The 12,650-nt window shown below is 40.2% G+C and overlaps 1 protein-coding gene across 1 annotated transcript; it reads right to left on the reverse strand.

Annotated features, from left to right (window-relative positions):
* Nucleotides 1-52: 52 nt before the first annotated feature.
* LOC122175695 (minichromosome maintenance complex binding protein) lies at nt 53-12,637 on the reverse strand. The gene is made up of 16 exons (XM_042863560.1): nt 12,592-12,637; nt 11,917-12,002; nt 11,000-11,140; nt 10,662-10,703; nt 10,022-10,035; nt 9,145-9,263; nt 7,718-7,869; nt 7,355-7,455; nt 5,472-5,641; nt 4,484-4,607; nt 3,581-3,698; nt 2,988-3,153; nt 1,608-1,741; nt 880-1,044; nt 430-518; nt 53-179 (listed from the first exon to the last, which is right to left on the reverse strand). Exons 1-16 carry the CDS (start codon nt 12,635-12,637, stop codon nt 53-55), a joined length of 1,794 nt encoding a protein of 597 aa, XP_042719494.1.
* Between the last annotated feature and the right edge of the window lie 13 nt (nt 12,638-12,650).

The raw sequence follows: 12,650 nt of genomic DNA on the forward strand, positions 1-12,650 counted from the left end.
TATGGGTTCCATTTAGGATTAGACAAATTTTTATCATGACATCCACAAAACATTAAAGTTCATTTCCATTAACACACTTTTGCTGCTGAAGCCTGGCTTTACGCAGTGCCTCCAGTTGTTTTGCTCTCAGCCACCTCTCTCTTGACAGCGTCGTCTGCCCCGCGCTGAGGGACAGGAACCTGGACGAGCAGAAACAGCAGTTAAGGAAGAATGTGGAGATGGTTTCACACTTGGTAACCTAAAGCAGCTTAAGAACAATCATCAGTATCTCAGAAACTGGAAAGCAGAGGATGAACTCTACCTGGTTAAGATACTGACAGAAACAAAGGAAAAAGATTCCTCACACACCTGCCTTAAAGCGTCAGCATTAAATGAGTTTGGCTCCAGCTTGCTTCAAAGTCTTCCATCCAAACTAACAGCACTACCCACCTTGCTACAAGCAGAGTTCTGTGCAGGTCATCAGCAGTTATGCTCTCGGGGTCATTCTTGCGCATTTCCACAAAGTCTTCTTCAACTGCCTATAAACAGTACAGCAAACAAAAGTGGCGACAAAGGACTTCAGTATTCAAACACCACAACTATCCTTAGATTACAGGAGGAACGTCAGGAAATCAGCTTGGATAAAAACAGGCTTGCTCATCTTTGAATATAATTATTTTCAAAATGAGTTTTAGCAAGCAGGATGTGTATGAACTCTGTACACTGAAGCACTCGTGAGTACAAACCCTTGAAGGCACGCATATCCATGACAATAAAATGCTTCCTTTTTAAAGAACTTCCAACAGCCACTGCCCGGGAGAGAAATGAGCAAGTACAGTAACATAGTAAGGCACTTTCTGTCTGATGGAGTTGAAAATCAGCTAGTGAAATCTTCCATACCTTCGTCACTTCATCAGATATGCTGTAATCCAGCAGTCTCAGTAGAGTTAGGTAAATTCGAAATTTGTTCAACACAGAAGGGAGCACTGCAGTTAGGAGGCTGTTCACGTACTCCTCCATGTTTGGTGGAATTATCTGTGGTTGTAACTGGACTTGGCAATCTGACTGGAAAATAAAATCATCCCTTTTCATATGGTTTTTCTACTCCAAGATTTAACCTCCAAGGCAAAAGTCTCAGAATTTAGGCAAGACAATTCCTTCTTTAAATACTTAACAATTCCCTTTGTGAAACCCAGCGTGGAGTTTTATTCAGTAAGTCAGTTTCCCTTTGAGACAAGTGCACAGTTTCTCAGTTTATAAAGCTGGACTGCAAGTGGTCAGAGACACGTAACATTAGGCTACTCTGTTTTTTCAAGGGGCAATTCCAGACAAACTGCTCTTTATTCATACACCCAACCCCTCTTGAAGCTGTTTTACAATGAAGCTTTCAGAGCAGTGGTCTACCTGCAGGCTCTACCCAACGTTGTAATGCCCACTGATAACTTCAGTCACTACCTTGCCATCAGTATTCAACTAAGCAGGAAAGGTGGCTCTCTTACATCACTGCTCATAAGACAGTCTTCCTGTCTTCACGTGTATCTTTCTTTGTCCCTGGAACAGTGTGCTCAGTGTTTTCAAATAGCTACTAACAGTCATTATTCCCCAAATTCAAAAAGATCTTGCCGTACCGGTAGGAGCGATCGGCCCTCTGAGGTGATAAGAACGTTAATATTGCATGGGAATTCCATCTGGTGGTAACTGAAGTCATAATCCACTTTCTGCCAAGTTATCAGATTACCCAAGGCTTTCACATTGTGCACACCTAGAAGAGCAAGAAAAAACTCTGACAGCTTTGACTTTGACTGCTTTTTCAAACTGATTTCCCTCCCCCCCTCTCCCCCCCCCCCAGTGTTTTTAAACGAGCAGCATTTAATTGTTAGATGCTGTGGTTTGTTATCTTGATTTTGTTTGGAAACTAATAAGGAAAATAATTTTAATAGCTTAAATATTTTCTTCACTAAAGTTTCGTTGCTTGAGTAAAGCCAGATTAACAGCCTTCCCTCATGCAAAGGCTCAGAAGCAAATAAGTAACTTTCAGTAGTAATAATTTAAAAAGAAGTTATGTTTTTCAATAGTGTCTACCTGAAATCTCAACCTGGCTAATTCTGCCAAACTTTGAGCTGCAATGGGACAGAGCACCAACCACTCATTAAGGAGGCCCAGCAGTCTTGCAGCATCACACACTTCAGACTCATGAAGGTAGTACTGTTCTTTTAAAAGTCACTTCCAGTGACATTAGTCTTTCCTCAAAACATCACATGTAGCCATGCTATACATTCTCCAGTCATTGAGCTTCTAGAAGGTACCACAATTCCTCTTTTATGTAGGTTATTACTTAAAGCTCTGTAGAAAGCACACTGTGCAACACTACATCAGCTTAAATGACAGAACCACCCTTTTTTTCTATGAGACACTAGCTAATTTTGTATGCCCCACATTTAAGTAGGGTTTCATGGGATGGTTTTCATATATACAGTAAATGTATAAAGCATCAGGCAGTGTATGCTCCCCCCACCTTCTTCGCCTCCCAGAAAAGCCAAACCACTGTAATGGTTCAGAGGTATTGCGGTCTGAAGACTCATTCAAACCAGCAGCCTCTTCCATCAAGCGTCAGACACGCTGCCCAGAGCACTCTATGACACAGTCATACCAAATGAGATACCATTTTGTTTCACTACAGGTCACCTGAGGTCTGGGACAGGTAGTACTCCTTAATAAAGGGATTCTTGGGGGGGAAAAAAAAACAATAGGTGTAGGACTTTTAATTCTAGAGCTATTCGTTCTGACTCAATACAAGCACTTCTGAGCAAAACAGCAGAAATTTCCAGTAAGCAAAACTGAGAGATCATGCATTAAATTGTCTGAGAAGGCAGCAGAACTAGCAGCATTCTACTTCAAGCAATGAAATAGAATATGGAAACCACCAGCTGTTTTGTAACAGAAACTTGTCACTGGGACACAGTTAGCACCACTCTCTTCAAATACATACATATAAGAAAAAATTGTACCTTTTGTGTCAAGCTGTCCTTGCTCAAGCTGAGTCTCATCTATGACAAGGGAAGTGTTGCTGGCGAGCTGCAGTATTCCACTGACTAAGCGATTAGCTGTGTAGTCTTTGCGTGGGATAAATCGTGAGTGGTTCATGTTTTCAATCGTCATTTGGAGGCGATAGGACTGCAATGAGAAAAGAAACTCCTCGCACATCTCCTCTCACCTCTCCGGGAAGTAATTTTTTCTTTAGCAGGAACTGCAACTGTGAACCTCCACAGGAAGTAAAATAAAACTTGCTGCCATAATACAGAACACATTTTATTCCAAACATCCAAATACTAAAGGCTTAAGAAGTGATGCGTTAAGAAAAGGTAGATGCATCTGTCTGACAGTTCAATACATACGAGGAGAGGACCTGTTTCCATGTTCATCTTAGACAACTAGGATAACACAGGCTTCAACTGGAAGAGAGCCACATACATCTCCACTTTTACCTGCCCCTTAGATGGAGATCAGCAACTTTATTTAATAAGTTACAGTCTCTTTCTTTTGGCCAATTACCCCAACATCTACGACTAAAAACACTGCAACACTGTGATGTTATTCTTACAGCTGGGACGAGCTGCTGGATGATGCGGTAGATGTGCTCTGTGAAGATGCTGTTCCTTGGACATCCACTCAAGTTGACTGTGAATTTTCCCAGAGGAAGCACATCTCGTCTCGCATAACTAAATCAAAAAGAAACATGGTGAGGGAAGTATCTGATTAACAGAGTGATCAGAGATATCACTCAAACGGAGCGATCTCTCTTATCAAACTGAGCGATATCTGTGATCAATCTCTGATAGCTAGCAGGAGATTTCAGTACTGATATATACGTAAATAATAGGCTCATTTTTTGCTCCTTCTCCAGTGCGCATGGAACTAAATTAGACTGAACTCTGCTTTGGAAGGCTTTGCAGCATTGTACAAAAGCAGTACATTTATAGTGCTTGTGATATGTTCTATTTTCCTTCTGCTCTACTGCAAACACTCCATGCTTTCTCTTTCTTATTGCTCAGTTTCCCTACTGACTATGCTTGTTCATTTCCCCTACCTGCCCTCAGCTTTCCTCTCCCTTTTCTTACTGTATATCTTCTGCCAGTTCTTGACAAGTTTCACATTTTTTTGTGATAAGAGGAAAAAAACTACCGTGTGACCCAAGCATCAGAGCGTTCACAGCCAGCAAGAACAGTGTGTGCACACAAATGTACTGATATTGTACCTCTGTTTAAACTTTTATCTAGGAGATTTTTTTCCAGCTCTCAAAGCAACACCAAAAGGATGAAACTGGCCTCTGAACAAAACCTTCTGGTATTCCAGAGAACGAAGTCTGCTAATACTGCCCACTATGACAGGATAACTATCTGGACAAAGTACTGCTGGAATAAACAGTTTCTGCTGTTCACTTACAGAATGGTGAAGAACCCCAAAAAAGAAATGTCTTTTGAAAGACAAACATCTAAATACTTACACTGTAGAGATGAGATGCAATATAAGGTACTCTGCAGCCAAACTGTCTCCCAAGAGGGCATGTGTGAGGAACCCAAGCAACTCTGCTCTAACTGGTGACAGCTCAGACATGAAATTAGACACAACTGATAAGAGAGCAGAAGACAATGTCAGAGAATGGGCAGTTCTTCGCCCCCCACTTTTCTTTACATAAAGCTTGTTTTCCATTACAATCAGATGGAGAAGAGTGGTTACTCCAAGACAGAAAAATAAACATTCGTTTGCCTACAAAGCAATTACTGGCTTCAGGTAACTTCAGCTGCACAGCATTTCCTTTGAAATACTTTTTTTTTTTATTAAATTAAATGTTATAAATGCAAATAATACTTTTGCAGAAGTCTATAATGCTTGGAGTCTAATTTCTGAGATATATAGCATAGTCATACCAAATCAGAAACAAAAAATCCCCTTACACACAGCAGAGCTCAAAACAGCCAATACAATGTATGCAAGGAAGGGATGAAGTACATCATTGTTAACGTGCAATAATTAACAAGAAAACTAATAGTTAAATCAGCCACAAAGAATGACACAGTTACTTCAAAACCAGAACTGTTTTTGCTTATTCTCACAGCATTATGATTCCTTATGTTGCACATATGTTTACTTACACTGCAGTATGAATTTGGAGATATAGTTTTCCAGCAATTCACTACTGCATTTGAAAGCAAATGGAATCTTACAGCCAAACAGCTTGGTGAAGTCTTTGAACTTGTAGATGCTAAGTATGTTTCATTTAACTCACATTTAGTTCAGAAAAAGCAATGCATAAGCATCACATAAATACAAACTCGTGTTTTGAATGGCTGTGGCATTGAATGGCTCTTCTACTTTCACAAAACTTAAAAACAAATCTAATACTGATGCATTTGTCTCCGAGCTAAGAAATCCCTGTCCATATGTACCAGCAAACTGCACATTTACAAGTGTGTAGAGTGAAGTGTACTCACAGGTTTTACTCTCTTCTTCATTAAGGCAAGCAGGCAGTAATGGATTAAGATGTTGCAATTTATGTGCCAAAATCACGTGGATTCTGGGGACTAATGAGGATGGAGGACTGTGTACTCTCTGCTCTTCTGCTGTGTCCATGCACTCCATAGGATCCAGGGTTGAGCTATCCCTAGGAAAGGGCACAAACAGACTTGAAAATACTCCAAACCTTTTTCTCCACCTGAGCACAAGCTGTTGGAACCATGGCATGAACACAGCATGCCTGTTCCCAACATCTATTCCCAACTCTTGGTAACTTCTGTATTCCAACTATAGGAACTGTCTTCAGGGTTTTTATTAACATCAAATACAAAATCACAGTTTATAACCAATGAGATGGAAACACCAAAGCATGCTTGACAGAGGAAGTTGGATTCTATTAGTGTCAGGAGGATAATGGATTCTTACATTCCTGGGGAAAAAAGCCACCCAAAACAGACCACATTGTTTGCTGCACCACTTAATCAGATGCAACTTCACATCAAGCGTTACACACTGCTCTGTCCAGCAAACATGGATGATGTTATATACATACAGCAACTTTTCAGAAAAGATGCATTACTTTTTTGTTGTTTTCTGCCAGGTTCTAGGCACTGCCAACAAGAGGTTCAAGGCAGCCCCATAACAGCTGTATCGGCGGCTGAGAGAAAAAAATCTGAGCATACTTCAACTGTAGCTTGCACGTGTTACCTCTTAATTTAGAGTTCAGTTATACAAGGTTTGGTCTTCTCAGTGGTGCCTTACAAAATCCCTTTCAGGCTGTTTTCATGTGTTATGTACAAACTAAAATCTAAAGGTGACTGTACAGTATGACGGCAAGGATTGGTACAAATCTGATGAACTTTTACTAGCCTTAAGCTGAAAGGCTTCATTACTTCAAGACCTCTCCAACAACCCTCTGTCTCTTTCTATCAAAAAAAAAAAAATCTTTTGTTTAGACTCTGCATTCAAGATGTTGCTAAATGCCACCACGTTGTTTATTTGTGATAGAATGACATGCAGAAAACAAATAAATAACTGTATGACACCAACTGATCTGTCAGTGCAGGATTAGCTTTCTGTCAGACAGCTGATAGCCAAAAGCAGCTGACCAGGCTGAGTTACTTTTAAGAAGCTGGCACTATAGAGGACTCATACTGCACTCTTGATACTGGATTTATTAAAAGGATAAACAAAGTTACTAACACAAATAATTTACTTGAAGCACAACTGCTCAAGGCATTAGTAGTATCTCTGTTAGATTAGTCATTAAGATTATTTTTACAATTGATTTGCTTAGAACTGCATTTTTTCAAGCAAGTAGTCACAGAACAGAAGCTGAAACCAGAAACTTCAGAAGTATAATAATACACCTTAATTAGCAGAAAATAAACCCAACCCTATTTACAATCATTCCACATTTATGAAGAGACAGAAGTTTAAATTTTAAGTATTCTACAGTTCACGAGAGTATAGTATTAACTATAGTATATTTTATCATTTTAAAGCCTACTCAAAAACTGCTCTCCATTTATTCACTATTCATTCAGCCTCTGAGATTTTAATAGGCATGAAAGTGTACAGAACTTAGCTACAGAAATAGTTTCTGCTTTAAAGACTGGGTAACAACGTAGGAAAACATGCATCATGAATCCAAGGCCATGGATGCTTCAGAGTATAATGGATTTTAGTTTACAGGACTGTGAATCTAATGCTTTCCATATCAAGCATTTAGGCAACAACTGAAGAGGTGAATATTACATATCACATACTTCCCTGTCTGTATTAAAGGGACAAACAAAAATAATTGGCATATTAACATAAATGTACTTCACTTCAGAACCACATGCCACCCAAGCCTTACCTCTCTTCGTTGTTCACTATACTCAGCACTGGATCCACAGACAAAATACCATACACCTCCAGAACATCATTGACTTTGAAGGTATCCCAGCTCTCATATACCTGTCCAAGAGAAGGAAGCAGTGTTAGAAGTTTCATAGACAGCATAGAATCAAAGACCAGCTCAAGCACAATACAGAGGTACTGCTGTGTTGTTTTTTCTTTTTCCCATCACAAATTCCTGCTTAAGAGGGCAAATCCTAGAAGCAAGTATCCAGAAGCCAGTTTCTGCCAGACATTTGAGCAGTTAGTAACAGACTTTTCCCCCTGCCACTTCAGATTGTCTGCCTCATAACTGTGCTCATCATCACTCTATTTTTCTTACCTTTACAAGACATGCTGGTCCTTTCTCCCCTGGCAATGGAAAATTTAAGTCAAGAGGAGGTGAACAGTTGGGAGAAATGAGATGATGACCTGCAGAAGCTTCAGTTTCTAATCTTTTCGGCTCCCCACATCCATGACTATCACCTCCACTGCCTGAAAGCAAAGGATTCACACACTCCTTAATAGAAAAGCAAAGTAAACAACTCAGTGCATCAAGCAACGTAGAATTACACTAATTTAACAAGAAGCCAAACAAAAAAAAGAGCATATTTGTCAAAGGATATTCTGACTCAGAGTAGCAAAGTATCACAAGCATATTTTACATTACCAAGATAAACAGGAGAGTGGGTAAAATCTGCATGTCTTAAAAACTCCAAACATGATCAAACCACCTCAGTTTCAACATGTGATGCTTCAACCCCATCAACTAAACACTTCTAAATTGTGCAGGTCTACAAAGGCAATACATTTCTGCATATCAAGTTTGAAAAACAGATAATCACAGATGTGAGAATATACATCAACAAAACAGGTCGCATTAATCATCTTTAGATTTTCAGCAGTAAAAAAACATTATGAAAACCTCCTCTGCAATTCATCCATTTAAATACAAAAACCAAAAATGCAGCAAGTGAACCTCATGACCACGTAAGACCAAACAGAAGATACTTTTTCCACTTATTTTTCTTGTAATGGGATTCATCATTTTGAACTAACCATTTGCTGTTGTTCAAAAGACAAGGCGTCAAAATGTTCAGGAGGCCCCTATGCCAGTTGAAGTGGTGTCTCCACAAAACAGCAACAGAACAAGTTCACAAGTCACCCGCAAAATCAGTAAGCAGTGCACACCATCTTAACACTGATGGTTTGAAAATATCATCCTCTGAGAAGGTCTAAGAGCCTTCTTTAGCATGCTACAAAGCATCTGGTATTAATCTGCCTCCTTTATGAATTTGTAAGTCTCACAAAAGAAGAAGGTGAGGCTAGAGGGTATTCTTTAGAAATACAGTATTCTCTGCAGCAAAGCAGCACCCAATTAAGATGCAGTCCAGCCTCAATTTAAACAGTAACATCCAAAGAAACTCATTTTCTCAAGATTACCATGAAACATGCTTTACAGTTAGAAATTAAAAGAGAACTCCCAGAAAAGGCAGCATACAAGTGCTGCTGAACAAGATATTTATTTTAGGAATTATTAACTGTGGGAAATAAAAACCAATAAGGCATAGAATATACAATGCCCAACACCATAAGGTCTCCCTCATTACTTAAGCCACTGATGAGGTCTACAAAAACACCAAGTTGGTTATGAGAGGCTGCATTAACCAATGCTGATTCAAGCAATTGCAAATACTTTGATTTCTGAAGTTGAATTTCTGCAATGCCTGACAAAATGCCTTAACATCTAGTCATCAGTAAGACCATTACCCATGTGTTGCTCTTTCTGTTTAGATGGATGTTGTTCCATGTCCTCATCCTCCTCATAGCTCCTCTTGTGGCGACTTGGTGTGTAGGATGTTGAAGGACTAACTCGAGCTTGGCTGGCACTGATATATGCGTAAAATTGAGGATTAAGGACAACACCACACTCAGCAAGAAAAATTCAGGGGAAGTAAGCTCTGCTGATGTCATCTCCTATTTTGAACAAAGCATTAGAAGTTTCTTCAGGCCCAGGCAGCATGCTGGTTGTCAGAGCAAGACTACCTGATGCAGTTATTAGGACTACTTAGAAAAGAAATACACAGCAGATGCTGACGTACTTGTAAGATGCCAGCTGTGCTGCAGGTATAAATGAGTTTTGCAACATCTAATATAGTGGTGTTTTCATTAGCATGCAATGTACAAACGTTGAAATGACTTTCAGGCATCTTCACACCAGTCAGGTTCACCTGAAATTTCCATTGCTGCAAGATTTTGACCTGAGCATTCCCCCCAGTTTAATTCCTAGCGACCACCTATTCACCAAAAAACACCCACCCCACCATATTCAAGTGCTATTGGCATTCTGTACCAATGACAAGTAGTTTTCTTAAATTTTGAATTCAAAATGTGAATTACCAAGTCATCAAATTTACCATCAAATTCTCATCATTTTACAAAATACAACATATCCCCTCCAAGAATTACTGTCTAACATGCTGCAAGTGTTTCTACAAGGGCTTTTGTCAGACTCTTACTATGAAGCAATGTCTTGGTTTCACCAGAAAACATCAGTGAACGCCCAGAGCTCAAATTGAGTCTCCCATTTTCTAAAGATGCACAAATATGAATTATCAGCAATTTTCAAGAGCCTTCCAATCATTACCTGTCCTGATTCCCCTTGAAGTGAAAAACAAAACAACAACCCCAAAACTAAGAAACATTACATAAATTTGTCTCCTTACAGCTAACAAATTAATTGGTGATGATGTTTGCATAGCACAGCACTAGATCAGAGAAAAAAGATATTTCTTTCACCCAGGCTGATTCACCAGGCACCGGAACGCAGTAGAATGTCTGTCTTTCCAAGGTGACTGTTTGTGAGGAGTTCATATCAATTTCCTGCTGTGGCTAGAATGCCAATAGAAATAACAACATTAAAAACCCGATTAGTGTCTTTCCTGTTTAAAACTAAATATTCACATACTCAGCTACTTAGCCAGAACTCACAATGTGCCTGATTACATATTATGAAACAGTGAATCTAAACAGTCTGAAGTGCTTTCTGTCCCACCCCACCCAGTAGAACAAATGTTAATTAAAACAGAATTGACTTCAACTGTGCTGAACTTCGAAAGCAGATAAACAATTAGGAATACTCTGCTGTCCCAATCTGAGATTAACTTCCAGTTTTAAGAGACTTATCTCCAGGAGCCCACTGTGAGTACCAAGTTACACTGCACTTATAAACTGTATCTTTTCAACTAATAGTTCATCCCAAAATGCATACAACTTGTGTAACTTACCCCACATTCTGCCACATCTCTGTATTTACCAAAATGCAAAACCTGTCAAGAAGGAAAAAACAGTGCAATCATTCCCTGTGTGCCAGCAGCTTGAATATGATTTATATCTAAATTATTGTGCTTAAGTCCTTCAAAAATCTATACTTTTAAAGCAATATTTATTCTTTAAATTCCCCAAGAGAATTATAAATACTGTTATATTACTGATGCTATATAATAAGCAACCACCAGACAGTGCCAGACTCCACAGCTTTAGCTCTGAAAGTTGAGAAATACGATGACTTGGAAGAAGAAAATGTTAAGCATTTACAGAAGTAACAAGTCAGTATTTCACTTACACGTGCATTTGTGTTTGGGTCAACTGTTTCATATACACCCATATAAAACTCAGGATCAAACATATCTTGAACCATACAGCGAAATTTCACTAAACTGTTGGGTTTCAGGTAATGTACAGGAACATCATTCAGCGATGGGACCTGTAAAAGAAAGTTTTTCCTAAACAACTGCCATATAAGCATTAAGTATCACAATGAAGTAAGCAAAAAAAACCCAAACAAACACATTGCAAAAGCTGCCACTGCCCCTTTCTTATCATCTTATATATCCCACTGCTAACTTGCTTGGCTCAAGCCTTGAAGTGTTGTTGTTTCAATCCAATTAACAGTGCTCCAGGATGCCATTTTTGTCAGCCTTTTACACTAAAGCATCATTTGAACTCAAGTGTGTACGCTTTATTTTAAATCTAAAGCATGGTTTTCCCTTGCTGGACTTCAAGAAGTTTTAGCAGATGCTATTCTTCCTCAAACATGAATATCCAAGCAGATATTTCTTCAACCCACCCGAATTTTGCAGCATTATGATAGAAGGACGTGGAAGAAGAACAGTTTGAACACTTCCTGTGTACATTTATTGCAGACCAACAGGCCTGGCCTCCAAATATGACAGTGTTTGTCAGCTCCTGCCACCTACTGGATCCCAGCACCAGCAGGCAGCGCTCAGCAGGTGGGGCCCAAGGCAAACCAGCACACTGGAGCCAAGGACTGGGGCTGCTGCAGTATCAGTCAGGAATTTGCATCTTGTTTTACATACAGACTAAAGCAACTGAAATGTAAATAATCATCACAAAGGCCTAACGTTCAGAAGTGCATATCATGAAAAGGAAGAACTTCTTAAAAATATATCACTGCAATGGTTAGGAGGTACAAGAGCATAACTTCAGAGTTGTGTAACTCGAAGAGAATAACAGTCTTACCCAATTAGTAGCATTATTTTCCTTTAATTTCTCTTTGAAGTAGTCAGTTACCTTCTTCTCCCAGTCGGAATTTGGAGTATTTTGGGCTACAAAACAAGGCACGTTTCCATCAACATTTGCATCACACAACAGGCTCCTATTCAGCGCGGTGCCAACACAGTAAGCAATTCAAACATTTATCCCCATTCTGGGCAAACAGCTGAGTTCTAGACGACTTTATGAATGTTACATTGTGCCCAGCTCCCCATCCCACGCCCCTCGGGCGAACTGAGAAAACAACACACAGGCTGGGCAGCGCAGAAGGGCTCTGAAACACAGCAACACTCCCGGGTACGTGCGACTGGAGGAGCCGAGGCATCACTTTCTGCTGCGTGAGGAAGTTTTCTTTATTTCAGCGAGCTTTTAGCTCAAATCAAGCCTAGCACCGAGCCTCAGCTATGGCAGCGGCAGCGTTCATGGGGGTACAGCGAGCAGCAAGCCCCACGGCCAAGGCCACAAGAAGAGCCCTCGCTCTCCGTGCTGCCTCCAGCTCCAAACCCACGCGCTCGGGTCTCACTTCCAGTACTTCTTGCTGCCAGAGGAGCGCACGGCAACAGTACCGCTACCCCGAAAAACACACGTGGGTTTGCTCTATGCTAAGTTGCGAAGCGGATCGCCCGGCTGGGACAGCCCTACGCAGCTCCGGCACAAGCAGGCAGGCCGGCCGGCCGCCGCCCCGCATCACACGGCAGCAC

The sequence above is a fragment of the Lagopus leucura genome, unplaced genomic scaffold (assembly GCF_019238085.1).
Source record: "Lagopus leucura isolate 7727_CA_CO unplaced genomic scaffold, USGS_WTPT01 Super-Scaffold_741, whole genome shotgun sequence".
Classification (NCBI taxonomy): domain Eukaryota; kingdom Metazoa; phylum Chordata; class Aves; order Galliformes; family Phasianidae; genus Lagopus; species Lagopus leucura.

What these genes read in the sequence shown, in the direction of transcription:
- LOC122175695 (XM_042863560.1), bottom strand. Translation starts at nt 12,637, where the DNA reads ATGCGGGGCGGCGGCCGGCCGGCCTGCCTGCTTGTGCCGGAGCTGC. An exon ending in TCCAGCAGCTCGTCCCAGCT is followed by an intron (nt 3,154 to 3,580) that starts GTAAGAATAACA and finishes TTCTCATTGCAG; the next exon opens with TCCTATCGCCTCCAAATGAC. An exon ending in AGGGCCGATCGCTCCTACCG is followed by an intron (nt 1,045 to 1,607) that starts GTACGGCAAGAT and finishes TTTATTTTCCAG; the next exon opens with TCAGATTGCCAAGTCCAGTT.